Source organism: Urocampus carinirostris, chromosome 12 (genome assembly GCF_059441175.1).
Source record: "Urocampus carinirostris isolate Australia breed hairy pipefish chromosome 12, RoL_Ucar_1.0, whole genome shotgun sequence".
Lineage (NCBI taxonomy): Eukaryota > Metazoa > Chordata > Actinopteri > Syngnathiformes > Syngnathidae > Urocampus > Urocampus carinirostris.
Window position 1 is genome coordinate 28,542,414 of NC_142360.1, and position 26,740 is coordinate 28,569,153.

Consider the following 26,740-nt stretch of genomic DNA (forward strand, 5'->3'; position numbering starts at 1 on the left):
TTTGAACCACTTCATCAATTTATTAGTCGAACTTGAAGGAAAATACAGCACATAAAACACACAAAAATACAGGTTAATGTTTACACACAGGGCTGGTCAATTTTACAGGGGGTTTAATGGGACCCAGTGCTTAGATACGATATGTACTTTATGAATAGTGTATTTTACTGTTCCAATATTTTCCCAGGACTGGGTGAATTCAATTTACACAATCTAAACCACCACATCTTACTATGCAAAGCTAACATATGGAGTATTTATTTGCAGAAATAATACATTGAGTTACCTAAGGCGAAGATAAAAAGACAAGCAAATCAATTCCCTTCATGGCCCCAAAGATGGGCTTTTGTTGTGTACAAACATGGTAACATTAATGAGTAAAATGGGAACATTGGGGAGTCTGTTAATTGAATGCATTTCATTTACTGCTCCTGTCATCAATTGTAAGAGTCTCCATAGGACGTTTGCTTAGGGCCTTGATGTCATCCAGTAGACTGATGGGGGTCAAAATATGTGAAGATCCTACAAGAGAAGAAAAAAAATACAGGTTGAAACAAACCGCAAGTTTGAGTGAACCCTCCTGTTGGCTTTCGGTTAAAATGACCTGCCATCCATCCATCCATTATCTGCACCGCTTATCCTTAGTAGGGTCGCGGTGCTGGAGCCCATCCCAGCTAATTTCGGGCAGTGAGCAGGGGACACCCTGAACCGGTTCCCAGCCAATCGCAGGACACACAGAGACAGACAACTGGCTCGTTCATTCACATCTAGGGACAATTTGGACCGGCCAATTGACCTAACATGCATGTTCTTGGAATGTGGGAGGAAACCAGGGTGCCCGGGGGAAACCCTGGCGAGCACTGGGAGAACATGCAAACTCCACACAGGAAGGTTTGATCCCATGACCTCAGAATTGTGCCGCGGACGCGCTAACTACTCTGCTGCCGTGCCGCCTGACCTGCCACTACGTTGTCAAAAACAAACCAGAAATAATCACCTAAATCAAACATGCGGCCCACAGACCAGATCAGGCCGATTAAGGGTTTAAATCCAGCCCGCGAGACACTGCTGAGAGTAGCACAAGAGAAAAACAACTTGCAGTTTGAAATATGTCCACTGGATGTCGCCAAACCAAAGCCAAGAGCGACTCACAAAGCAACCAGAACTGTATTTATTTCTCATCCTTACCCTGTTGCTCTATTTATTTCTTCTCTATTTCTCTATCTCCCTCGATGTATTCTCATTTCTATTTTCTCTCTCTCTTTTTGTTCTCTCTTTGTCTTTATCTTTCTTACTCCCTTTTTTTTCTCTCTCCCTCTTTCTTTTTATCCCTCCTCTTTCGTGCTATCTTCCTTTCTAATTCTTGTTTTTATCAATATTCCTCTTTCACCCTTTCTCTTTTTTCATCTTTATTCCTCTATTTCTTTTCTCTCTCTCTCACACACACTCTCTCTCTCTCTCACTCTCTCTCTAGTCCGGCCCCTGTGAGTTTTTTTTATTGTGCAATCTGGCCCCGGACAAAACTACATCTCATAAAAAAACAAATCCAGTGAATCCTGTGGAATAAAAATAAAATGATTTGCAAATCATTTTAAGTCCTTACTCCATTTTTGCACTGTAAAGATAAATTATTTCATGATCAAACCGGTAAACTTAGTCTTTTTTTTTCTAATATTTGCTAACTTGGAATTTAATGCTTGCAAAAAATACCCGAGTCTTGTCTTCTAAAACAAATAAAATAAACAAAGTCATTTGCTATATAATGTGCCACACAAATGCCCCCAAAACTGACTCAGCAATTTTAGGTTTGTTGACTAGACATATCAACACCATCTTTTACGGTCAGGGAGGTTACTCTAGATTTGACACAAAAGAAAGCGGATTCAGTATTTTTGGGTTTCTTGACTGAACTATTTGCCCACATTGAATCTCAACACCATATTTAACCCCAGATTTGAATACTTCCCAAAAAAGCTGACCTGGCATTTTTGGTTGGACTCAGCAGCTTTCCCAGAAAGACATTCAACTTTCTCAGGCCAGAATAAGTTTTTCCAGTATTACAATATTTTGCAGGCAATCTGGTAGGTCATTCTATAGATGAATGTTGCTGCCAAAAAAAAAATGCCATCTAAAAATGGTTTTGCGTCACAAAGCTGTAATGGAGCAGAGCCAATCCATTTGCATAATGTTTTATCGACGGTTTATGTAGCATACCAACTTGACTGAGTTTTGTAAAAGAAATTAAAGTGCATTAGTACATACCTATGATGACCTGACAAGATTTGACAGTTTGTGAAACCTCGTAGGCACAGCGCATCTCAGAGTAGCTGATTCCTCCAATGACGAAGATGATGAGGCGTGAGCCAGTCCGACGTTCATCTTGTGCACTGGATTTGTGTTTCTGACGAGCACTGTGAGAAAAGGGCATTTCACGACAATCAAATAATGAATACGTATCATGGAAAAGCAAGTCGAAAATGTTGAAATGAAATGAAACGGTGGACTGCTGCAGTCAGGGAAAAGATTGCAAAGTCTCAGAGCCAGAACCATCAGGCTGTCAGGACTCTGATTTCTCTCCCTGCCCTTCCCACTTCCACCCATCTGCCTTCTGGTAAGTCAATGCAAAACTGCTTTATTTAGACTCCAGCTTATACTTTGCATATTTTTCAATTCTAAACCTTATATATTTATACACGTGCAGGTAGAATCTCTGAATCGGTACAGAAAGACTTCCTATTCATTACAGATACAGAAGCTTCAGACCCACCTTACCACACACAAGGCAACCTTTGTTTGAACCTTTTGTTCCCTATCGGATGATTGGATTGCCTAAGCTGACTGATAAACTGTCTCAATTCTCTATAATAAACAGTTTAAAAAAAATGGCACTCAAAATGGCGTATCTGGGTTATGTCGCAAAGATCTCAACACCAACACAAAATGGTATGATGAATGAGTACTCTGACATTTCACATCACTGAAGTTTCTTTTGCTGTGTTGTTGTGTCATGATGTGCTAATGGTTGATGATTCCTGTCCACAAAATGTGTTGATCTAGAAAATGAACACACAAACTGGCATAATTGAGGGCAAACTAACCATTGGCAACCAAATTGTAAGTTCTTTTTAATCACATAAAATTAAGCATGCAATACCAAACAGGAAGGGGCATGCATATAGGGGAAGGTTTGCCTTCCCCCCTCCACCACAAGGCCTTAAAAGGTGGATGCACACAACCCTCAGTCTCTCTTATTTTGCTGCTGGAGAAGGGACCATTGAGCGTCACCCCAAAACATGGGTAAAGGCCACAGAACACATGGCAAACGGGTTGAAATCTTTTGATCAATTGTTGTCCCCAAATGGTTCCTGTCACTGGCCAAGATGTGAGCCATCAAATCTGCCTCATCTTCAAGGTGCATTGCAGACGAAACAAATAACATGTGGTCTGTTTGTTTTTTGTTTTAGCCAGTAAGCTAAATACGCCTGTTTGGGTAAATCCCCCCAAATTATGTTAATTATAGAATCCTGTTTTTCTTTCAGTAATTATAACATTGCCTAGATATATCTCACACAATAAATACTAGTTCAATGTATTGAAATTTAAGTCTAGTAAGACTCCTTGTGATAAAGGGCTATACAAATAAACATGAGTCGACTTAAAGTAACCATTGCCAAACATCACATAGTGTGGCTATAATGAGACTTACCTTACAGCTCCAGAACCATTCCAAGCAGTTGGACACTCAGACTTGTAGGGCCACTCTTTGGAGTCAAGTTTATTCTCAACACCATCCTGAGAGTAACAGTTTTTATTTAGTTCCTTTTTTTGCAAAATGCTGTGTTTTGAAAATAAGATGGTAGGCTGAATATAAACTGGAGATCAAAATTAGAGAACTACTAAAAAATTAAGTAATTTCACTGCATTTTAAGGACATTTTGTCGTGTCAAACTATGCTCAGTACAACACCTTTTTTACAAAATGAATAAAGCTCTCAGCAAAAAAACTGTATTTTGCCAAAAATGCACTGATCAAACTTTAGAGAACACGCTGATCCAAATTAAAGAACAACAATGACTTTGGCATGAAAAACAAATCCAAAGCAATTAGTAAGAAGTCTACAGGCCTCTGCGGATAATGATTTCAGCACATCCACGGCCAATGGATAGCACTAGTCTCTCACACTGCTCGAGAGTGATTTTGGTCAATTTTTCTTCCAGCCTCCTCTAGTTTAGTCAATGTAGTGTGAATCACACCCGGGAAACATGCCAGAGAACGTAAACAAAAACGCCCAAAAAAAACAAAACGTCAGCCCACCTAAAAACATGGGACCGCATACCTGAAAGCGTAGGTTAATTTGGCTGACACTGCTGTTGGTTGGTTAGTGTGTAAAAGTGAAAAGTGTGAAGCACATTGTAAAGTGCTTCGGGAGCACTTCATTGACTTGAAAAGCACTATATAAATGCAGCCCATTTACATTTACATAAGCCCAAAAACGTAGGTAAACACAAAAGCAGAAGAAAACACGCCTGGACTTGTATGTAAAAACATCTCAAAACGTAGATAAACACGTCTGAAAATGAAGGTAAACAGCCCTGAAAACGTGAGTTAACACGCCCGATAACATAGGTAATCATGCCCAAAAACGTAGGTAATAACCCACTTTTGCTTTTGCAGTAAAAATTGTGCTGCCGTCAAAAAGTCAATGGAGCATCAATCAGTAACATAAATGATTTCTTACTAACCTCCATCACATCTTTAATAGCAGGTGTCCACCTAGAAAGATTGTAAGTTTCTTCCTGAGAACGGTCCCGTCTGGTAGGTTTGCGGGCTAACAAACTGGTCTGAAATCACAGATAGTTCAGATTTAGGAATTTAAGTGGAATGCATCCCAAATATAGTGTTCTTAGGATGCAGTGTTCCCCAAAGATTTTATTGCATTCTAATTTAAGACTTTTTAGACCTTTTAAAGACCACATCCAACTAGATTTAAGACCAATCTTCAACGGTTTAAAGACTGACTGCACATAAAGCTCCAACGTAATGCCACATTTTTAAAAACACGAAATCTGGATTTTCCTACAGATGCATTTATTGGTCATCGATAGAGTAGATGAAAAATAATCCTATGACACAACATCCCGTACTTTTGTTAGTTTACTAAAACACAGTTATAAACGCTATCACGCAGATAAGACAAGGAAAATTAAGGCATTTGAAAGTTACATTTAAGACCATTTCAACGCCTTTAATTAAGTTTTTTTAAATCAAATACAAGACTTTTTTTAAGTGTTTAAGACCTTGGGGGAACTCTGTGATGACATGCTTCATAAACCTTCAATGCATTTTATTCAGGATTTTCAGTGTAGAGTAGAACACATTGTCAATATTAATTTTTCACGTACAGATGTGATGATCGGGACTCCAAGCTCTTTCCAGTTTAGGATCACTTCTTTTTCATCTTCAATTTTCACATGTTGGATTAGTTTGTTCAAATTCTCATCTGTTGTGCCTAGGGACACACACACACACAAAAAAAAACCTAGTTTCCACCAGAGCTGATATGTTCAGTTTTGTAACCTCATCGCCTGATATGAAGAGAGTACAAAACTTGATCTTAAAAGAAAACCAAGGACACATATTCTGGATTCTGGGTTCAAACACGAGTGCTTTAGTTAATTCAAGCACTTCTCGAAGACTTTTAAGACCATTTTAAATTTTTTTTCAGGACCCAATCTTGAGTGTGCATTCATCAAGACATGCATTTTGGATCTCGAGTAAAAGGCGAATATATTTGTTTATGAAACAACTCTCTCCAACCTTTTGTTGTTAGGTAAGAATGACAGTAATATGTAAATTACATTTTCAGTTTAAAAAAAAACACATTTAGTAGTGCACTACTTTAGGTGTAGCATGCACCTGTCCTCTTGGGCGCGACACATGGGGTGTAATTACGCTTCATAGGATAATGCCATACAAACTAATGGCAGCAGTCATTAATCATGCGGGCTGTAATGCATTGGCAAAGCAAAGCCACCAAAGAGCAATGCCAACACTAAACACAGCAACAGTTTTAAGCATTTACAAGCACTTCACCCAAAATCAAAGCACTTTTTAATCCTGAAAAAAATAAATCCAAGTATTTTCAAGGATTTCAAGCACCAACATGGACCCTAGTGATCAGATATTTAAGGGGCGTGCGGAATTTGAAATCATATTAACCGAGGCAAACCATTAGTTAGGCTCCCAGGCAGACGCTGAGTCATCTAATTGCCACACACCTTTATAAAACTTAAATCATGGTCTCTGTCAATCTAGCTTGTTTTACATTACTTTTACATTTCTTTAATTTTTTAAATACAAAGTTGCGTGTTACTATGTAGATGTCAGAATAAATGTGGTAACATTAAGATGCTTCTTTGAGTAGCCTCATTCTGGGACCATTTCTTCCGTACCGTGCTGAAGCCAGACATTAACCCTCCAGCCCGCACTCGCAAGCCATTAGAAGAACTGGTTGGAATGATGAAATCATTAGGAATGCACGAGTTTGCTGTGCACATTTTATATCTGGTAAGTTATAGTGGCTTTCTGGTTTACATTGACTTGAACGGCGAATGCTTTAGTGAGTGTGCAGTAAGTAGGATAAAGGTGAGGGAAGTGTAAGTATTTGCTACCAATGCCTACTATGGATTGTAGCGACAAACGCTGCTAGCTAGTAGATCTTTTATTATAATAATCATAACAATACTTTTAACATTATCATTAATATTATAATTATTTAATAATAATACAGTATTGTATTGTTAATAATAATAATTATTGTTTTTATCATTTTTATTGATCCCACTGATGACTAATAAATTAAAAATGTATTTAAGGTGTGTGTGCAGGCCAAGGAATGTCAATTTCTCTAAAGTTTAACCTATGTGTGAACTGTGTTACTGTAAATATAACCTGGTGAACTGAGCTACTTTTTCATTTCCATTGCTGGCGTAACAAAGTTTTTTACTCAATACTTACCTGATATGGACCAGCATGAGGCAAAAAAGTCACACACTAGAGCTCCACAAAGTGCCTCGCACAATTTAGATGTATCACTGATCAAAACTTGGATCACTAAGATAAAGTTGCTATCTTGCTGATTGCACATAATTTGTGCTTATTTAAAATGTTACCATCTGCTATCATTAGTGTTGGCTGGTGTAAACTGACACAAATTCTGCCATTCTGTCTCAATAATATGAGTGCAGCCTTGCTACATCACATTTGTTTCAAATATAGGAAGAGGTCTAGAATGACTCTTGTGCTTTTGTGTTAGTCTATAACTTTAAGAAACCAAAGCTTAATTTCCTTATCCTGGAACAACTTACCAAAAAACTGGACAGTAACACATATATTTTACCACCTGTTATTAGAGTTTTCCATCATATCACTAAAATGTACCATTGACGCTGAAAATATATAGCAGGACAGCTCTGATCTTGTCGTAGGTACTGTATGGGTACAGCAACACTGGCAACAACGTCCTCATAGGGTCCTTGACTTTCAGTCCATCCACGTCAAAACCCACAGCAAGGTCCTATACAAACAATAACAAGAGTCTGATGATTAAAAAAGAAACAAGACTTCAATTCTCTAAAATACGCATAAAGGTCTCCCAATTGTTTCAGGAATTTAAATTGAAATATTTTGGCAAAACGGTAATTGACCTATGGCTAATCCCCGCCCTAAAACGTGATGAGCCAATCACAGTGCGCATAGCCAAGCCAATACACCTGGGACATTCACTGCTGGCGTGTACATTCAAAAGCATTGCACTATGTCCGTTTTTTCTTACATTTCAAACTTTAAAATGATCAAATGGTGTGCATTGGGTACATGCAAATCTCATACGAGGCATTCTGAGAGGCTTGGCTATAGGGTGATTTTTTTTTACTCTTTCCCAGGCAACATTTAAAATCGACCACAGCACCAACTCAATGTGGATAAAATTAATAAGGATGTCTACATCTGTTTTAAAGGTAAGTCAACATTATATTTGAGGCAACATTTTGACACTTTGATGGAGAGAAATATCAAGTTATTTATACCGTTAACATCTCTAACGTTAGCTCTCGGATGCATTGTACATTACATCTCTTTGTATTATTGCTGTTTTTTGTATGTTAGTAATCATACATGATCGATAGTTGTTAGCTAAATGGCACTAGCCATAATAACGTTAACTTAGCTTAGATTCGATTCTCCCACATCTGGTCCACATGATGAAACAGAACAGTATGGGAGCAGTAACCGAGTTCTCTATGGATTAAATCCAAATAATGTGTCAAAACAAACGTGGTAATGTATGTGAACAGATTTACAAAAGCTGAGTATATCATTCAACTCTAGCTTGTTTAGACTAATACAAGCTAGCAGCAATAACAAAGTCTATTTTACAAGTCAAGTTAGGTTAAATAGTTAAAGGTAAATCACATATCTTACCCTGCAACGCATGAACAATGCTGATCCTCAACCTTGTTATTCAAGTTGGTAATGACAACAAGATGCGGTTTATAACGTTTGCATTGTGACCTGTACATTTTTGCCTGAAGCTGAAGCTTTTCATCCACATTCACATCAATGAAATCATGAATATAACCCCCCAATGATCGATAGTTAAGACCCTTTTGGTGACTTTACATGTGATCTTTGTGGGCCCAAAAAGCATCAATTGCCTCCTGCCAAATGTCTCTTACTGTGACACTTGCCATAGCGCTTTTCACAGAATGTTTGTCCAAGTGAGTAAAGGGTGCGGGGCTTAGCCATAGGTCAATAGTAATATTAGACAGACCTGTTCAGCTTTGCACAGTTTCTCAACATCTTTGGAAAAATGTTTCATACAATCTTCAGCCAACTGCAGGTGAACCGTTTTCTAGTGTCAAGGAAAAAGGACACAGATCGATTAGTATTATTGACAGTGCTCTCGTTTGCCGACGTCCCTGCGTCCTAGACGCATCATTTTTGCTGGGGACGCATAGTCTCAAATCAACGTGCGTCCCCGGGACGCAATTTTTTTGACACAAAATTGTCATTAGAAGAAGAATAGAATTTACTTTTATTGTCATTCTTTGTAACCATGCACCCAGAACGAAATGTCGATACATCTGATCCGTGCAGTGAAACTGTAACGAGCCGATGGAGCCGCAGCCAAACAGGGCACCGCCATTTTGGACCCAACTGATGTGTTGGGAGTCATTAGGTGACCAAACCCCTCAATTCCAACCCTTAATGCCGAGCGCCAAGCAGGGAGGCAATGAGTACCAATGTTGTAAGTCTTAGGTATGACTCGGCCGAGGCTTGAACCAGCGACCTCCCAGTCTCGGAGCGCCCTACCATCTAGGCTACCGAGCCGCACTCCAAACTTTTCGTCAGGCAGATCCGGCAGATGTTGTTTTGGTCTCGCGGTTCGAGTTTTCGTCTGCACGTCGATCTCGACTTGTGGGATGAAAAGTCCGTGTCTTTTTAGAGAACCGGCTTTTTCGGCTCAACTCATTCAAGAGAGCCGGCTCTTAAACGGCTCACTTGCTTTGATGCATTATATTACGAATTATTATGTTGTATAAAGAAGTTAAGAAAAAAAAGAAGTATAAAAGGAGAAAATGGAAAAAAAGACAGGTTTGTGGTGATCCCTTTAATCGGTATATTACCACCAATAATTTGATGCCGAAAATGAATTAATAATTTGATGATTAAAACTGAATGAATACATATTTATATTTTATATATTTGTCACCGATTTACGATTTCAACCTCGATAACACTCAATTTTGGGGACCCATAGATCTCTGTTGGGACCCATAGATTTTTGAGCATGCGAGTCCCCGGGACTCATCACTTTTCAGAGGTAAAATGAACACTGTATTGATACACAATAATTTAGCTGAGGGATGACAACAGAATATGACATAGTAGTTATCGTCCCAATAGCAAAAAAATAGACTGATAAGTGGTCACATAGCCATGCTGTGACATATAATTAGCTGACACTACTTCCAAACCCTTGAGCTCCTCATTAGAATACATTAACGCCTTTATCATGGTTTACTCATTGTAGTTTTGCTACTTCACAGATTTTCATCATGAATTTTTTCTGGAACAGAGTTCTTGACTGTCTGTGTGAGTGACTGTGATAGACTGACAGCATACACGAGCCTAACAGCCGGGTTAGGCGGGCGCACAAGTCAATGTGTCCATCATACAAAACAAACTGCGAAGCACAGCTACAGCTAGAATTTTAGTGGCTCGTTACATTGAAACAAAATTAATCAATGAAATGAAACTCTGAGGAAAGTCAGAAGAGTGTAAAGAAATGCTCATCACCATCGGATTGTAAACGGGTCCGGGAAGAGACTGAAGCGACATTGGGGGAGAAGGCAATGGTGGCGCTAAGCTACGGAACAACACTTTTAGCCACCTCTGCTGAGCCTGTCTGAGTCTCACAGACGCCAGATCAGTTACCCACGAAACAGATGACCTGGAGCTACAATTTGTGGAAAACCTCTACAGTCATAACGTTTGTACTTTATTTATCACCAAGACCTTGCTCAACCCTTGGATCTCCGATGCTAGCATGCAGTTTACACTGAATGGAGAAGCCCTCCAATTTCAGTGTACTGTTGTATAATGGCAGTGTCTGAAATACATGACAAAAAGTTCCCGGACACCAGGGCAAAAGTTGCCTGCCCCATTTTTCAAAACTTGAAACACAATAAGACTGATCGCAAAAAAAAACACTGTTTCAAAGTATTAAGGATAGATGATCAGAATATATAACAGAACAACACTTTAAATTTAAGTTAATTATAAATCTACTTATAACATTCATTGTATGTATATGACATCTCTGCTTTCCATCTGCCATCAGTATGTACCTGTATTTACTCATCTTCATTCACGCAACGTTTGCGTCGTCTGCTACAAGCCACTTGAACTCCTCGTTCCACGATGCTTTCAATGTACGTTTACGTTTTGTAGCGTCATCAATTTTGTTAGCTTCTTTTGAATCTTTCTTCTGGGGCTGAGGTTTTGGCTTGATTCCTGACCACTTCTCCATTTTTCTTGTGTTCTCTGTGCGTCTACTTTGGAAAATGATATGCAAATGCACGACCTATTAATGCTCCGGAAAGTCCGGAAGCACGAAGTTATTCGATGCAGGCTTCTGATCAGCCGCCGAGTATGCAAATTGCCAAACGAATCGAAATTCCAAAATATCCAAACCGAACTAAGATTTCAAAATCAGAATAAAGCGAAAGTTTGATTTGAAAAAAATAGATTTTTTTTCGTTTTTTTTTTTTTTATCCCCTTGAAAAAGTTGGAGACCCGGGCGGAGACATTTGGTAAATTGCGCGCCCGACGAAAAAGATGCACGCCCTGGGCGTCCGGGCAGGCGTTATTTCAGACACCGATAATGGCAATAGAGACCGTTCCATCCTCTGCAATTCTGTGTTATTATTTGTAGATCTATAGTTGTTACAGTTAAATGTATAAGTTATTGATATCTATTGAATACAAAAACAAGGGATAACCATATTTTGCTTTTCTACAATACTATGGAGTACAAACATTTGATCATGTCTACTTCTCTACCTCTCTGTAATGTGCACGAGCCGCTGTTGAACTTGGCTCAGCATGTATACAGCGCTGCTATGGGACACTGAATTATTGTTTGTAGAGTTTTGTATTGTTGAGTGAAGAAAATATTGGCAAAACAAAATCATAGGAAAAAACAAAGGGTCATTGACACTTAACAGTAGATAGCGATAATGCCCTGCTCCATCTCTTCTTCCTGTTCAGTCAATCAGTATTTGAGAGGGACAACGTCTCATTTTACGGTGATTTTGCTGGTTTTCTTTCTTTTTTTTTGCTCATAATAATGGGTTACAAGAAGGTGATAAAGGGAAAAGTGGAAAACAGTGACAACATTGAATGAGTGGAAGAAAGAAACGATTCCAAAATACGAAAATGGTGGATGAGTGTTTGCCATTGAAGGGCTGCTAGAAGGTACAGTAAATGGTTTGAATATGTGATAGTTCTACCTTTTTACCAGTATATTAATCTTTATTAACTACATCATTAAATAATTATCAACGTTTAGGTACATACTTTAATAATATTTGGAATTTCTTTTAGTAAGTGGCTATTTTAAAGCAGTTTTAGGTGGTGACTATCTGCTAACATACCTGTGTCAGCTGTTTACGGAATGATGGCATCTTTTTCATCATTTGGGCCAAATTGCTAATCGTGATCTGAAAATGAAGAGATAAGTACACATAAATATACAGTCAAATACCTTTTGTGGAAGAGAAACGTCACCAACACAAAGCAAATGAGAAAAATGAAGAAATGGTGGATGTATGGTGACGCTGGCTACAAATATCGAAAGGACAAGTAAATAAATATATTCACTGCCACATGCAGCCCCCAGGCTTTTTCACACGGCCAGCCAAACAAAATTAAATTATAATAATATATTTATAGTAGATACAGTTCTATTAATAAAAATGTTTTTGAGTGCCCACTTTGTCCTCACTGTTCTTTTGTGAGTGTAAAACAAAAATACCTCTAGAGAAATACTACAAAATTTCTCCAAAACTAAATACCAAATTTAGAGCTTAAAATCGGGGATATAATTTTGCTTTTAAGCTGAAAAGAATAAAAAATACCATAGAAATAAAGAATACTACAAAAGAAATAGCATAAAAATACTATAGTAATACACCAAAATACTCAAAGGAGATTATTTAATAAAATACTACAAAAATATCACTTCAGTAATATAATCCAAAAATACTACTAAAGAAATATCACAACAAAACTAATACAAAAACTACAATAATATTACAAAAATACTACAGATATACTACAAAGAAATCTCCTATGGACATACTTTAAAATTACTACGATGGAAATACTACAAAAATACTACTGTAGAAATTCTAAAAAATAAAACTAAGATTATAGTACGAAAATACTAAAGAAATACTACAGAAATATTCCTACTGAAAATACTGTGTTTCTACAGAAATACTAGGAATAATCCAACGACAGTGGTACAGCTACTTACGGATTTGATTAGTTCTGGGAGTAACTTTGTAACCTGAAAACTTCGTAAGTAGAGACGCATTTTGCATGCGAATACATTTTAAAATTAAATTATCGCAAAGTAAACATAAAACGGGTGGCACAATTGGAAAAAACGAAGAACAAAGTAAATAATAAAAATATCTAGACGTTTTTGCTTCGCGTTTCTTGAAAAACTGTTCCATTGACGTCTGATTTTGCTGGCTTTTGACAATCCGTCGGAAATGTACAAGACAAACGTGGGAACCCCCCCTCCTCATCTGTGACGGTGACACGAAGTGCATGAGCACTGGTTGCCAGGCAGATTTGGAGCGATTAACCAGTTTATTGATGTAGGGCAGTTAGTGAATAACGTCACAAGGGGATGTGTTTTCACTGTCTATTGTTCAGGAAACTCTGGGAGCGGCGAACAGCAGCTCATACTGTACTGTATTTTTGACATCATAACTAGAGGCAATATTATCCCCTTAAGGTCCTACGCAACCGGAAACTTTCGTACGTAGGGACATTTGTAAGTTGATATACCACTGTACTTGATCGCAAAATATATAATACAAAAATACTACTTCCGAAATACTAAAAACATATACAATAACAGAACTACAGTAATAACAATATACTACAGAAATACTTAAAAATACAACTTCAGTAATACTAAAAAACTAAGTATCTAATGAAGTACTTCAAAAAAGGGACTAACATGTTATTTGCTATAATTGTGAACCAATTTGATGAAAACAATCTATTTAAAAACAAATATAAATCAATACAGTATACCATGTAAATACATGTTAATTTATTCATAAATGGACAAAAATAGAAAGGTCTCCAGGATCATCCCCCAGGCCAAATCTTTTAACCCAATCAAGCCCCTGACTCCAAATAATTGCCCACTTCTGGATGTAATAATGCTTATAGTGATAGCATTTCACCATCAAGCATCTGAAAGGAATGTAGACAAGAATTTAAAGATGCCTCAGATGTAAGAAAAGCTTAATATTTAAATTTATACAGGTTTGGAAGTGGATAGAAAAGTTTTAAAACTATTTATACAAGTTTATTTGTGAATGAGTCAATTTAAAACATATATATGATAATAGTTATTCAACTATGTCAATTACAATGAAAACTTAATCACCGATATTTCACAACTCAAGTTAGTAGATAATTCATTGTTGGGTGATTGTACCTTGTCATCTGCTTGCTTCTTGCTGGCAGATATTTCCTTTACCATCTTTGGGATTTGTCTGATTAAGGAACATATTAAAGAAATGCTCAGTCTAGATTCTATGGGACAAACAATTGGCTTCATTCTTATTGTTTTAGACTTACTCAGACACCTCAGCAATGTGCTTATGCCTCAACTTAACCCAAAGCATGTCATCCTCATTCAGCAGAGCCTGCTTCTCTGAGCCATCTTTAGACTTGTACCTGGGAACGACAAGCAAGCATCAACATTACAAGACGTAACATTGTGAACGTCGATCCTCTAATTATGACCAGTGTTTCCCATTGAAATTTGTTAAGACCCTGGTAGGTGGACAGTCTAGGAGGGTCCAGGGACATGACCCCCCAACGCATCAATCTCAAGCATTTTTAGAGCAAAATTAAGAAGCTAGATCTATGATGAATGTTTGCCCTTGCAAACGAATGAAACATACAAAAAACTTATGACAAGCAACGACACAGGTCAACACCAATAAAGCGGACCAATTATAACCTGGCGGCCCGCCAGAATCTTACTGTGGTAAAGGATACATTGATCACTCTTTAAAAATTTTTTGAATATTATAGCATTAATTAAAATGTTATGTTACTTGTATGTCGCGTTCTGGATATCAACAAGGTCGTAGGCCATAGCCTGGTATGTAAGCTCATGCAGGATCGGGCTGACCGGGTCAAAACCTCTTTCTACTATCAGCAGCTGGGCTTGAGTCTTTTCCTGAAAGAAAGGAGCAAACACACCACTTTAATTGCCAATCCATCCAATTTTTCTGCATTTGTGCAGGTTATACTAAAAGCAACACACTTTCAACAAAATGAAGTTTGAACTGTTCTAAAAGGAGTTTTAAACAAAAGAACACATAACCCGTTTTTAAAATGATGGCAATATATAAAATGAACAAAACAATCCGACATCCTTATTGGAATCTATAGAAAGAAGATAATGATGGATTTCTGCTAAAATTGAGGTATGCATGTAAAGCTCTGGCTTCATTTAATTTAATGCTACAGGACGTCTTCTCGTGAAGTCTCTGTGAAATATTGACTATATTGTTATTGTATAGTTTTACAGAGCACAGATAGATATTGCGCGAGTGGTAGAATTGAATCAAATTGTTTGCATTTAAAAATGAAGCAATAGCGCTTTCAATAGTCACAATGGGGTTAAACAATATACTTGGGTAATTTATTCTTTTTGTCCAGTTTACCTTAATAGAATGATCCCTTTGACAATATTGGAATGCCTTAGAACAGTGACTGGAAGTTAATATCCTTACTTAAGGCAGAAGTGATGCTTGCATACATTGCAGACAATTATTAGTATATCTTTTATTATTTTTCCACAAAAATGTGAACCCTAAATCAAATTCGCTAATGACACCACAGTGGTCAGGTTGATCTCATATAGCTGACAAAACAGCCTCAAGAGGAGGTACAGAGGCTGACCACCTGGTGCTCTGAAAACAAACTGGCCCTAACACACAAAAAGAACAGGGAAATCCTCATGGACTTCAGGCAGAACAGGAGTGAACCACCTGACGCTACAGCAACAGCGACTGTTTGGAAAGGTTCCACACATTCAGGCTCCTGGGGTCCTAATCCCAGAGGATCTCTCCTGGACTGCAAACAGAATGAGGAACATCTTCTTTACGAAAAAACCCTTACCACCTTGGACTGCCATCTACAGCGGCCATGAGCATAATGTACTGCAACAACTGCCACTGTGAATATAAACAATTATTTTATTATATCTAATATATTGTTTTTAAACGTTCCTATCCTTTTGCCACTGTAAATTTACACGATTATTATATTATATCTAAAGTATTGTTTTTGAACGTTTCTATCCTTTTGCACATTTTTATCTTTTAAATTTGTTTTACTTGGAATGAAATGGAAGCCCCCTTGTTATAATGGTGTAAGACAGCAAAGGCCCTTCATTTATTCATTTTGACTGAAATGAATGATGATTAGTTGCACTGTCAATATCCCCTTTATTCTGCATGTTTCTAGGGCTATAAATAAGTCGAATATGAACAGACGTTCCTCTATTTAGAAGTTAAACTTTCGTTTTTCTTTGTCAAAGTTCTCAGTCAAGTATTGAGATTTCTGACCTTCTTTTTATTTCCGTCTTCCATCTCATAGTATCTGGAAAGTTTGTTGTCGACCAACTCTGCAAGGGTTTTAGCATTCTCCATGCTGGTATCTCTAGAGGGAAAACGTGTTATTAGTAACCACTGTTAAGATAAATGCACTAATACACAAGTACTTCCATGAACTAAATTCAGTAATAACGATAACACTAAAGCTCTAACATTATCGAATCAATAGATTTGTTATGAAGCATGTGTTGATAATTATTAGGGATTAGTGTATTGATTAAAATGAATAAAACAGACTATTGGTAATCAGACTATGGACCATTATCGGACTTCTGATTTGGATTTACATAATTCGATTATTGTCAATATTCAGATTTTATTCGGACTATTGATTCCATGTAAATATACCCGGTATGGTCACATTAAAATCTGAATGTTTGACAATGTCACATGAAGAGTTTCACCCCTGGACTTGTGTGACACGACGAGGCTACATGACCAATAAGGTGATCTAATAAATAAGAAGACATACAAGTGACTGCCCTCGAGTGCCCTTGACTTTACAATCGCATGCAACAAAAACAATATGAAAAAGCAGCCATTTTAGTTTACGGAGCGGTGTTATTCTTTAAAAAAACTACAGTAATCTGATAATATGTGGATAATGGACAGTTTCCATGGATTTGACACTTGCCAGTTTTGTGGTATCTTGGCTCCACAATGCAACTCATTTAAACTCACACACAGTTGTAGATCACTTCAGTGAGGGTTGGACATTAAAACATATTACCTCCTTGCATTAGTTTTGACATCCAAACTAAGTTTCCACTTGAAAATAATGTGTGCAAACTGAGTTCATTCATTGTCACAGGTTTACTTTTTATATCGGACTCCTGGGTACTCATCCAACGTGGCGCAAAGTGTGACAAGCTGGTCTGCAAGTGTCTCCAATGTCTTATTTCTGTCCTGACTGTTGGGACTGAAGATGCTATGGAAGGCTCCTGGATTATCACAGGTGAACACCTAAAGAACATTTAAAAGTTTTATATTTTCGTTATTCAGAACTACTAATACTAACCTTATAACTATGTACACTAAGGATCGACCGATGTTTTTTTCAGGGCCAATACTGATTATTTGTATTCAGAGGAGGCTAATAACCAATATTCATTTGCTGTAAAAGCTTAAAAAAATTGGGTAAGAAACTTTTAATAATGCTAAAAGAAACAAAGAATATTTGTGATAAATTCAAATAAAACTTTAATAGCTCTCCAAAACCGTTTACAGTGAATAAATTTGAGTTTCACCACAACTAACAAATGACTTAATTTACACTTAAACCAAAAACTAAAAGTGTAGGAAATCAAATTAAGCTTAGAGACAACTCGTATAAAGGTATACAAAAACAAAGCGACCCCTGAAAATCATTCATTATGATTTCTGGATTTTTCTTTTTAGTTCATCTCCCTCACAGTAGACATGCACCTACGATGAAAATTTCAGACGCCTTCATGATTTCTAGGTGGGAGAAATAGCAAAACAGCAGGGTTTTCATATACTTATTTTCCTCAGTGTAACTACAATTTTTACGCCATCTCTTAATCACACACACACTTTTTTTACCACTGACTTCTTAAAATATCAATATAATCAGCAGACTTGATTCACGGGCATGTCAGGACTCAGGAGTTAGCTGAGCTGCCGCGGTTTACCCTGCTCTAATGTCATTGTTCCTCCTCAGGTCGCTTATCCAATCAGAATGAGTGGGTAGGGGAGCGTCCGAAAAAGGGAAAGGGAGGCTCGGCTGTATCTGAGCCTAAATAGTTGTACCGTTGAAAAAATTGAAAAGCCTATACCGATATTCCTCAAATTCCCAAATATCGGTGCCGATAATCAGTCGACCTCTAATGTACACTATATAAAAACTGAACCATCAGTATGTAAAGGGTCACTATAAAAATGTACACAAAAATAATCAATTTAAAACAGGGTAGAAAAGCCCTACCTGTGCTTCGTGAGGCATGAAGGATATATTTATTTCCTTGCATATACGAATGTATTTTGCACAGTACAGCTTCATATTGTTGAAAAGGTCATCAGGACAATCTATGGGAGAAATATTTTTCAGCCATGTGAATTTATATCTTACTCGTTAAGGGTGTATTCAGACCTGGGCAGTCATTTCATCCTCTTGTTTGGTCTAAACCAAAAGCAGACTTAAATTATTTCGTTTTGTGCAGTTTGCATTTGCACATCACTCTTTGCAAGCGAACATTTTTGCACTAACATGGCGATGTGTGCTCCATTTAGTCAGAAAGGTTTAAAGAAATATAAAATATATTGTAGGGCTGCATTCCTGATCTGCATATCTGTGCTGAAATTTGGATGACCAAGCTCATTTGGGTTACACAACTATTTCTGTTATGGGACAGCAGAATTTATCGTATTAGCCCACACCATATGCATTGCACATAACACTAAATGACTAATAAGTGAATTATGTAAGAATTGACGTAGTTCCCCATATTAAAATGGACTTTTTTTCCTGTTTTGTTGCAGATCAAAGACAATTTGTATTCACACAATAAGCGAACTCCACCAGAATTTGTTTCAAAATGGACCAGGATCGCCTGAAAATTTAGGTCTAGATCCACACCAGGATACAATTGCGTGTATTCAGACAGAAAAGCAGAAGTAAAGGAAATAAATTATGGTTCACTCTAAGAGGATCAACCCATGCGGGTCTGAATACATCCCAAGTAGATAAATTACTGACGATTTATGATGATTTAGCTATTAGCACGTTACTCACAGTTAGTGAAATACACATACGCTGATTTGTACTTGGGTTTAGGCTTGAAGTCAGCAATAAATGAATCCACTGACTGTAAAAGGATGGAAGAGGTCAAATGTGGGTAGAATATATTGTAATATGAAGACAGTTTGGCATGAGAAATCAAGGAGCAGTAATAAAATACCTGAGGTGTTGGTGTCATGAAGTAGATGGCGTTCATTTCAAGAACCGGTTCTCTGCTTTTGTACAGGTCTTCCACAACTGAATAAAAAAGAGGTGCATTGTATAGAACATTATCCTTAAGGCTACATTGTTAATGAAGTTAATGTATCATTCAATTATCAAGAAGATGATAATAGTATACTTCATACATCTTTGCATAGAATATTTGCTAAATGTGATTTACATTATACTAGTTTATTGGAGGGGCTGGCACTACCACCTCGCAGCCCAATATTGTAATGTATTGTAACCAATTAGATGTTACCAACCAGCTAAAGCCTGTGCCAATTGCGTGGGGTTTGTGTCCATACCTTTGGCTGCAGAATGCCAACAGGCCATGCCACCGCACATTTAAAGCCATTTTCAGCTGCGACGTTATCTGGTATCGTGTAAGTTGTCTAGATTATGTGTTTTGAGATCATTGGGCCATTCAAAATAGTGACAACCAAAGAGTCGTTTAGCGATTACTAAGACGAGCAGATATTTACAAATGCGCCAAAAAAAAACCCGCAAATGAGGGGCTGTGTTGCATAAAATGGTAGCCCTATATTTCTTAATGACAGCTCTAGGGCAACTATACTGTGGAGAGTAGTGAAAGATTGCAACACAGATGTGAAAAGTTATGTTCTTGTGTTGTTATCATTGGTGGTTGCCGTGGTAACCGACCAATTTCCATTCGCTTGTCATTGTTCCTTGGGGATTAAAAAAAACGTCAGCATCCTGACAATTACTTAGATGATACAAAGTATCATTGTAGTATAAATGGATGAGCAACTACCGTCAGAAACCAGGCATCTATAACAGGCCAAGAGAAGAGTTTCATGTGATGTATTTTAAGCTGCGTTCACAGTAAAAAGACACCCAGTTGCTCTCTAAAAAATGCTGTCCTAATGCCCAGTCAGAACAGAAACAATACACCGTGCTTTAAGATTTTATAAAATTCCTGTTGGTTAAAAAAATAAAAAAATAAATAAAAAAAATATATATTATTTTGGTGACTACTCGTACTTGTTATTTTCTCTGCCATCAGGTCGGACATTTTGCAGCAAGATGATAGAAGCCTGGTGGTAAACGGGTCCAGAATCAAAATCTGCAAAGAAATTGTACAGGTCAATAAAGTTCCATAGATACAAAAAAATGCATGTTGAAATTTTGTGAATTTTGGAGCTATATATTGCTAGAAGTGGGTATTATTACATTTACTTGGTGACATTTACTTGAGTTAGTTTCGGGACATTTAGTCCTACTAGTGCTTAATTTATTTCTTTGGTTTTAATTATTGTTATTTTACATTTTATTCAAGTCCTCAAATAATTGAGATTCTACAAAAACAGTACTTCAAGGCTGTATTTGCAGAAGGGCAATAACTTTGCTGCAAATTATTTAACATAGTGGATGTTATTAACAACTCCCGGGGCCCAAAAAAAAAATATATATATATATCATATGAAATAATTCAAGTCAAAAACAAACGTTTTTTGAGCTTGGGAGGTTGTACAGGACCGTCTTGGTAAATTACAATATTGTTATTACGTCCCTTATTTTCTGGAATGCAATTGAAAAACACAAATGTCGCATATTCTGGATTCATTGAAAATGAACTGAAATATTACAAGTCTTTTATTGTTTTAATATAGCTGATTATGGCACACACCTAAAATCAAATGACAACATTTTTAATATCTTGAAAAAAGTTTAGTAATAGGCTATTACTCTAATCAGCAATATTCAAACAATGAGACTAGTACTATCTCAGTATGATAACAAATACAGAATGTAATATTTTTTTTAATTGCATCAGAAGAAACAAGGAACTTTATCAGAATATTTCAAATTTCTGAAACAAGATAAATGGACATCAAATTAAAAGTTAAACATGTTTTTTAAAAACAGACCAACATTCTTGTTTTGATTGTGAAATGTACGTTTTGTGAGGTAATTTTGATTGCCTGCAAAATGGTGGTAACATCTTGGGAAATAATAGGTTTTTGATTGAAAAGCAAGGCCATCTGTCAATGTGGACCACTTTTTTAAAAAAATTGTTGTGAAACATCATTTTCCCTATTTTGGTCATTAATTAAGGCACATCTTTCCTAAACGGTCTTGTGGGCTCAAGAGATTGTACAGGAATGTCTAAATGTTGTGATCAATAACATCTACCAGTAATACATTTATAAGATTAGAAGAGTGCCTCAACTAGAACAATTCAAAGAAAGCAAAATACCTCACACAAACAAAACGGGAAAAAGTCAGCAGCATTCAGGATGAAGCAGGGAATAAGCTAACTGAAGAAAAAGATCATTAATAGATAGACAGAATCCTACTTCAAACTCTACAACCACCTAACACAGGGAGACCCTGAGGTCCTTAAAAATTCCGGCCCGTAGAAAAGTGACGACTTCCCTAGCAACAGAGAAAAGGTCTGGACAGCAATTAACTCACTGAAGAACGGAAAGTCTCCAAGAAGCGACAACATCCCATCAGAACTCAAAATGGTGGTGGGCAAACTATAGACATTTTGACAAAGATTTGCAGAAAGATCTGGCAAACAGGACAGTGGCCCTCTGCATGGACACATTTCTCGTAATTATGCTACCAAAGAAAGGAAGTCTTAAGCTATACTCCGACTATATATTTTTAACCTGTGAATCCTATGTGAGAAGTTGCAACAACACCAGAGAAACCTCTATTATGCCTTTGCTGATTTCAAGAAGGCGTTTGACAGAGTATGGCAAGCCGCATTATGGGCCACCATATGGAAGTACAACATTGGTCGGAAACTACTTCCTTAAACAAATTTATGCCAATGCCACAAAATAAAAGAATGGACTGGTGCCAACATTGCCAGGACACAAGAACAGGCCAGGGACCGTCAACAATGGAAAAGGCTGTCCAGAGTTGCGTCCTCATTGGTGCCCCGAGGACCCATGCTGTTATGGGATCCATGAACCGTCATTGTGAAATTTAACACATTTAAACAATAACAGGTCACAGTCTGGCAAATATTAATTATTCGATTTAATTTACACAGGTAGACTTTTTTACTCTATTGCATCCTCCTCTATCCTTCTGCACAAGCCCATTCACGTGTATAATACAAAGAGCATTAAGTGATGCTCTTTCTATTATAAAAATGCATTAATCATATAAATGGAGACCATTTACCATTAGTTCTACAAAGCTGTTTCTAAGAGACCGCGTGATAAATATTCATGTATATTGTACGGTACTCTTCATTTGTTCTGTTTGCAGCAATTGATTGTAGTTAAGTTAAGCCAAAGTACCTTCTGCAAACAATTCCTCTCCCACCGCCCGAGTGAAAGGCCACTTACCTTCCATACTTCCGATTTTCTGCAGTCTTCAATAATTGTTTCTTTAATTTCTATAAAAAGACATTAAGAGCGAAGCGAAACAAAGTCATTTGTAAGAAATTACCAAACAATAAGCAGTCGCCTCAGTCAAAGAGAAAAAATAAAAGACAATCATGGTTGTAATCGGATTTCCGTAAAATTCACACCATAAAGGCGCGCCTGATTATCAGCCGCACCCAGTACATTTTTAAAGGAAAATACATTTTGTATATATGTAACTGAGTGTTATGTGCGATATTAAATTATGCCGGAAGTAACGCACTGAAACAGTTGTGACCTATGCTAGCTTCCAGTCAGTTGCTGGATCGCATGTGTTGGATTATCGAGAGATGACACTGCATGTTTGTCAAACAGTTGTTTACAACTATATATAAAAAAGGACAAACATCTGCAATCCACCTGAACTTTGTGATCAACTCATCAAACCCAACAGCATTGTGGTGCTGCATTAACCATAGCAGGAGGCACACCCCGCCACACATACAGTACATAGGCTGCACCTGACTATAGGCCGCATGTGCCCACAATAAAACATGCGTTATTGTTTTCAGTAACAGGGTAATTTAACTCATTACTTTTTTTCTGCCGTTACAACGCCGTTACTGACGGTTAAAGGCGGTGCGTTACTTATATTTTTGTGTGTATTTACATACGTTTTTGTGTGCATTCACGTACGTTTTGTGTGTGCCTACGTTTTGGGTGTACGTACGTTTTGTGTGCACGTACGTTTTGAATGTGTTTTTGTACGTTTTGAGTGTATTTACTAACATTTTACTTGTATTTACGCACATTTTTTGTTTGTGTGTTTGTGTACGTTTTACGTGTATTCACCCACATTTCACGTGTTTTTATGAAGGATTTTATACATTTTACTATAAAGAATTTTATACTATTAAATACAAGTTACATTTATCGAGTGCAATGAAGATTTTCACTGAGTGGGCTTCAGGTCACGCTGTTCCAAATTTGGAATGTTTTGGCTGGGGAATTTTGATAACAGGACTCTGACGAAGGACGTCAGGTATTGTTTTGATAAACGCTCGGTGTTGTTTTGAGTTTCTCCAGACATCGAGGCGAGGGGGTAGACCCCACGTAGGGGCTTTCATTGGCACGCCCATGGGAGGAGCCAGCACACCAGCTTGCGGAAGAAACGTGGGCTGAGGAGGAAGCAGAAGATCGAGAGAGGAAGCTTGACGGAGACTCGAGCGACACTAATTCGTCTAATTCGGCCATATTAGATGGAGTTCACTTAGCTAAATTGTTTAAGAAATTAAATCTGCCCCGTGTGGTAATGCCAGTCTCTTGTTCATTTTTTCATCAAGAAACGAGCGCGCATTGTTAGGAGAATGTAGGTTGTGTTTGGTTAATGGAGTCAGATAACTAATTCGAACAATTTGATAAATGGTACATTTTAATAAATAATTCCCATTACTACCTACGTTTTTTGTTTGTATGTTTACGTACATTTTGTGCGTCTTCACGTATGTTTTTAGGTGCTTTTATGTATGTTTTTGTGCGTCTTTATGTACATGCTGATTGTTATTTAATGGTATTGTTTACGGTTTATTTTGTTGCATTTCAACAGTATGATAAATGTGTTGCTGGTGAAGTGCAATAAACATAACATCGTTTTATAACACAACTACCAATCTGTTCTTCTCTATTCTTGAATCCTTTCAGAATCTCATGTGTGCTCCTTTGTCACTCGAAAAAGGACGATAACAAAACTAGAAATCAACCGACAATTAGTCAATTATCAAATGAATCATGAACTTTTTAAAGAACTGATTACTACACGTTTACATTTTTACCCATTTTGGAGTATTATTAATATATGTCAAAGTATCCTTGGGCTAGACACCGAATCCCAAATGCCCCCAATAAGCAGGTAGGCGCCTTGCATGGCTGCACAGCCGCTATTGGTGTGTGAGTGTGTGTGAATGGGTAAGTGTGAAGCACATTGTAAAGCGCTTTGGGAGGTCTTCATTGACTTGAAAAGCGCTATATAAATGCAGACCATTTAACATTTACCATTCATTACATACATCAACGTCTTTTTAAAGTAACGGAAAAAGTTTCTTTCCCTGGTAACACGTTACTTTTACTCTAGAGTAACTCAGTTACTACCTCAGTTACTTTTGGAAGAAGTAGTGAGTAACTATAACTAATTACTGTTTCTAAAGTAACGTGCCCAATTACGGTACTACATAATATGGCTAGTGAGTAATCCTTACTTATCAGGTCAGTCAATGACATTTCAGTTTGTTGTTGGTGTTAACAATTTATAAGGTTTGGGGAAAACAAAATTAGTTACCTACCTTTAACCATATTCGCGTCAACAACATTCAAGGTGCGGCTGACTCTGGGACTGACAATCACTCCAAAAAACGATTCTTTGGATTTCTGATTCTCGTCAGTGTTTACCTAAATTGCTAATAACTGTTACTGCCTATCATTCGTTCTCCGTTAATACGACACAGTCAAAATTGAGGTAACATGTCATCAAAAGTTTCATACGGTCAGTTATCTACCACGTGAATACAATGTATTGTGTTCTGGTTTTCCAATTAACGAGTATCAAACTTACTTTTCCAAACTATTCTTTTCAGCCCGTTCTCTGGCCCAGTTGCCATCTTGACTTTCCACTGTAGTCCTTTGCTTCGCAGGGTCCGCACCTCTTCCGGTTTCAGCTGTATTGAGAGTGGTCAACTTCCGGTTTCTATGTACAATTTTCAGCGTAACGCTTGACATCTCCAAATACATTATTCATTCGGTTAAATTTGATCTAAGTATTAACATTTTAATATGTCAATCAGTAGTGAATTTGGTAATAGTTTTTTTTTAAAAATATGCTTGTTTTTAGATTGTCCTGTATACATACCTTTCAACCTCCACGGCTCCATGCCCTTACAAACCGTCGTATTTCCCCTTACAAATTACAAAAATGATCTTACACTTTATTTTTTTCCAAACGCGTTTATTTATGTAGTTTAACATATTATACTGTACATGTGTTTCGTTATATCATTCTGTAGATATTTTTAATATTAAAAAAAATAAAAAGTAAAAAATCAAGAACAATTGTAATCAGTGTAACTCAAATATCCGTTAATAACACTTTAAATTTACATTTTTGAATAAAGATATTTTTGGACGAAAAAATTAGTTGGCATTTCTATTTTTGTAAACCGTAGCTTCATTGTTTTAATAAGCTTAATATGTAGAATACGATTGCTATTGTCGGAAGCGCAGCAGAATGCGCGTTCATGTAAGGGGGGGGAGGATTTTGCAGGGGAGTCGAAATTAGGCACTACAGCGGCAGACGCATGCGTACAGTGGCATCAAACGCTCGCTTTGTTTGCAACAAAAAAAAAAACGATACCGAGATAGAGGCTACCGCAGCGAACTCGTTTGACTTGATTGATTTGCCGTTTCGTGATCGTCGGTGTATACCGGATGGTACCCATCATTGACAAATTTGTGTTTTTCCGTACAGATTTTCTTGTACGTCGTATACGTCTTTAAATGCATCATAAACCTACTTTGTATGGCAAAAACGTACAGGTTGACAGGTATGCGAATAAATTCGCCACTGGATGATCCGTGTAGTCTGTGTACTTTTCGGTCATTCATTTATTAGTTGTGAGCATGCTTACTTATCAAATCTGTCAAATTCAAGACAAGAAACCCTGTCAGTAATTCATGAAAAATATATTCAAAGTACAATAATCCCTCGATATAATGCGATCGTAGGGGCACCATTTTCTGTGGTGTGTTTTGGGCAAGTACAGCCTGGTGGCACTGATCCCTCTCTAAGCCAACATTGGGAGCCAAAGTTTCTACTCAAGTAAAAACACAGTTACATTAGAACAGTGATTCTCAAATAGTGGGGCACGCTCTCCTTGGGG

At 37.3% G+C, this 26,740-nt stretch overlaps 1 protein-coding gene across 1 annotated transcript; it reads right to left on the bottom strand.

Moving 5' to 3' along the window:
- stxbp3 (syntaxin binding protein 3) lies at positions 1 to 25,548 on the bottom strand. The gene is made up of 19 exons (XM_088349910.1): positions 25,420 to 25,548; positions 22,794 to 22,843; positions 20,470 to 20,551; positions 19,424 to 19,500; positions 19,258 to 19,330; positions 18,451 to 18,551; positions 17,323 to 17,468; positions 16,458 to 16,551; positions 14,937 to 15,061; positions 14,452 to 14,550; positions 14,309 to 14,366; positions 12,219 to 12,284; positions 8,831 to 8,911; positions 7,441 to 7,576; positions 5,403 to 5,509; positions 4,743 to 4,841; positions 3,707 to 3,792; positions 2,263 to 2,411; positions 1 to 522 (listed from the first exon to the last, which is right to left on the bottom strand). The coding sequence occupies exons 1-19, from the start codon at positions 25,463 to 25,465 to the stop codon at positions 419 to 421; spliced, it is 1,779 nt and encodes a 592-aa protein (XP_088206036.1). The 5' UTR covers positions 25,466 to 25,548; the 3' UTR covers positions 1 to 418.
- Between the last annotated feature and the right edge of the window lie 1,192 nt (positions 25,549 to 26,740).

Bases quoted from the DNA above. Each gene is read 5' to 3' on its own strand.
- stxbp3 (XM_088349910.1), bottom strand. From the start codon at position 25,465: ATGGCAACTGGGCCAGAGAACGGGCTGAAAAGAATAGTTTGGAAAA. The intron at 18,552-19,257 runs GTGAGTAACGTG...TTTCTCCCATAG, and splicing joins GTATGTGTATTTCACTAACT to ATTGTCCTGATGACCTTTTC. The intron at 5,510-7,440 runs GTACATTTTAGT...GTGTGTCCCTAG, and splicing joins ATATATTTTCAGCGTCAATG to GCACAACAGATGAGAATTTG.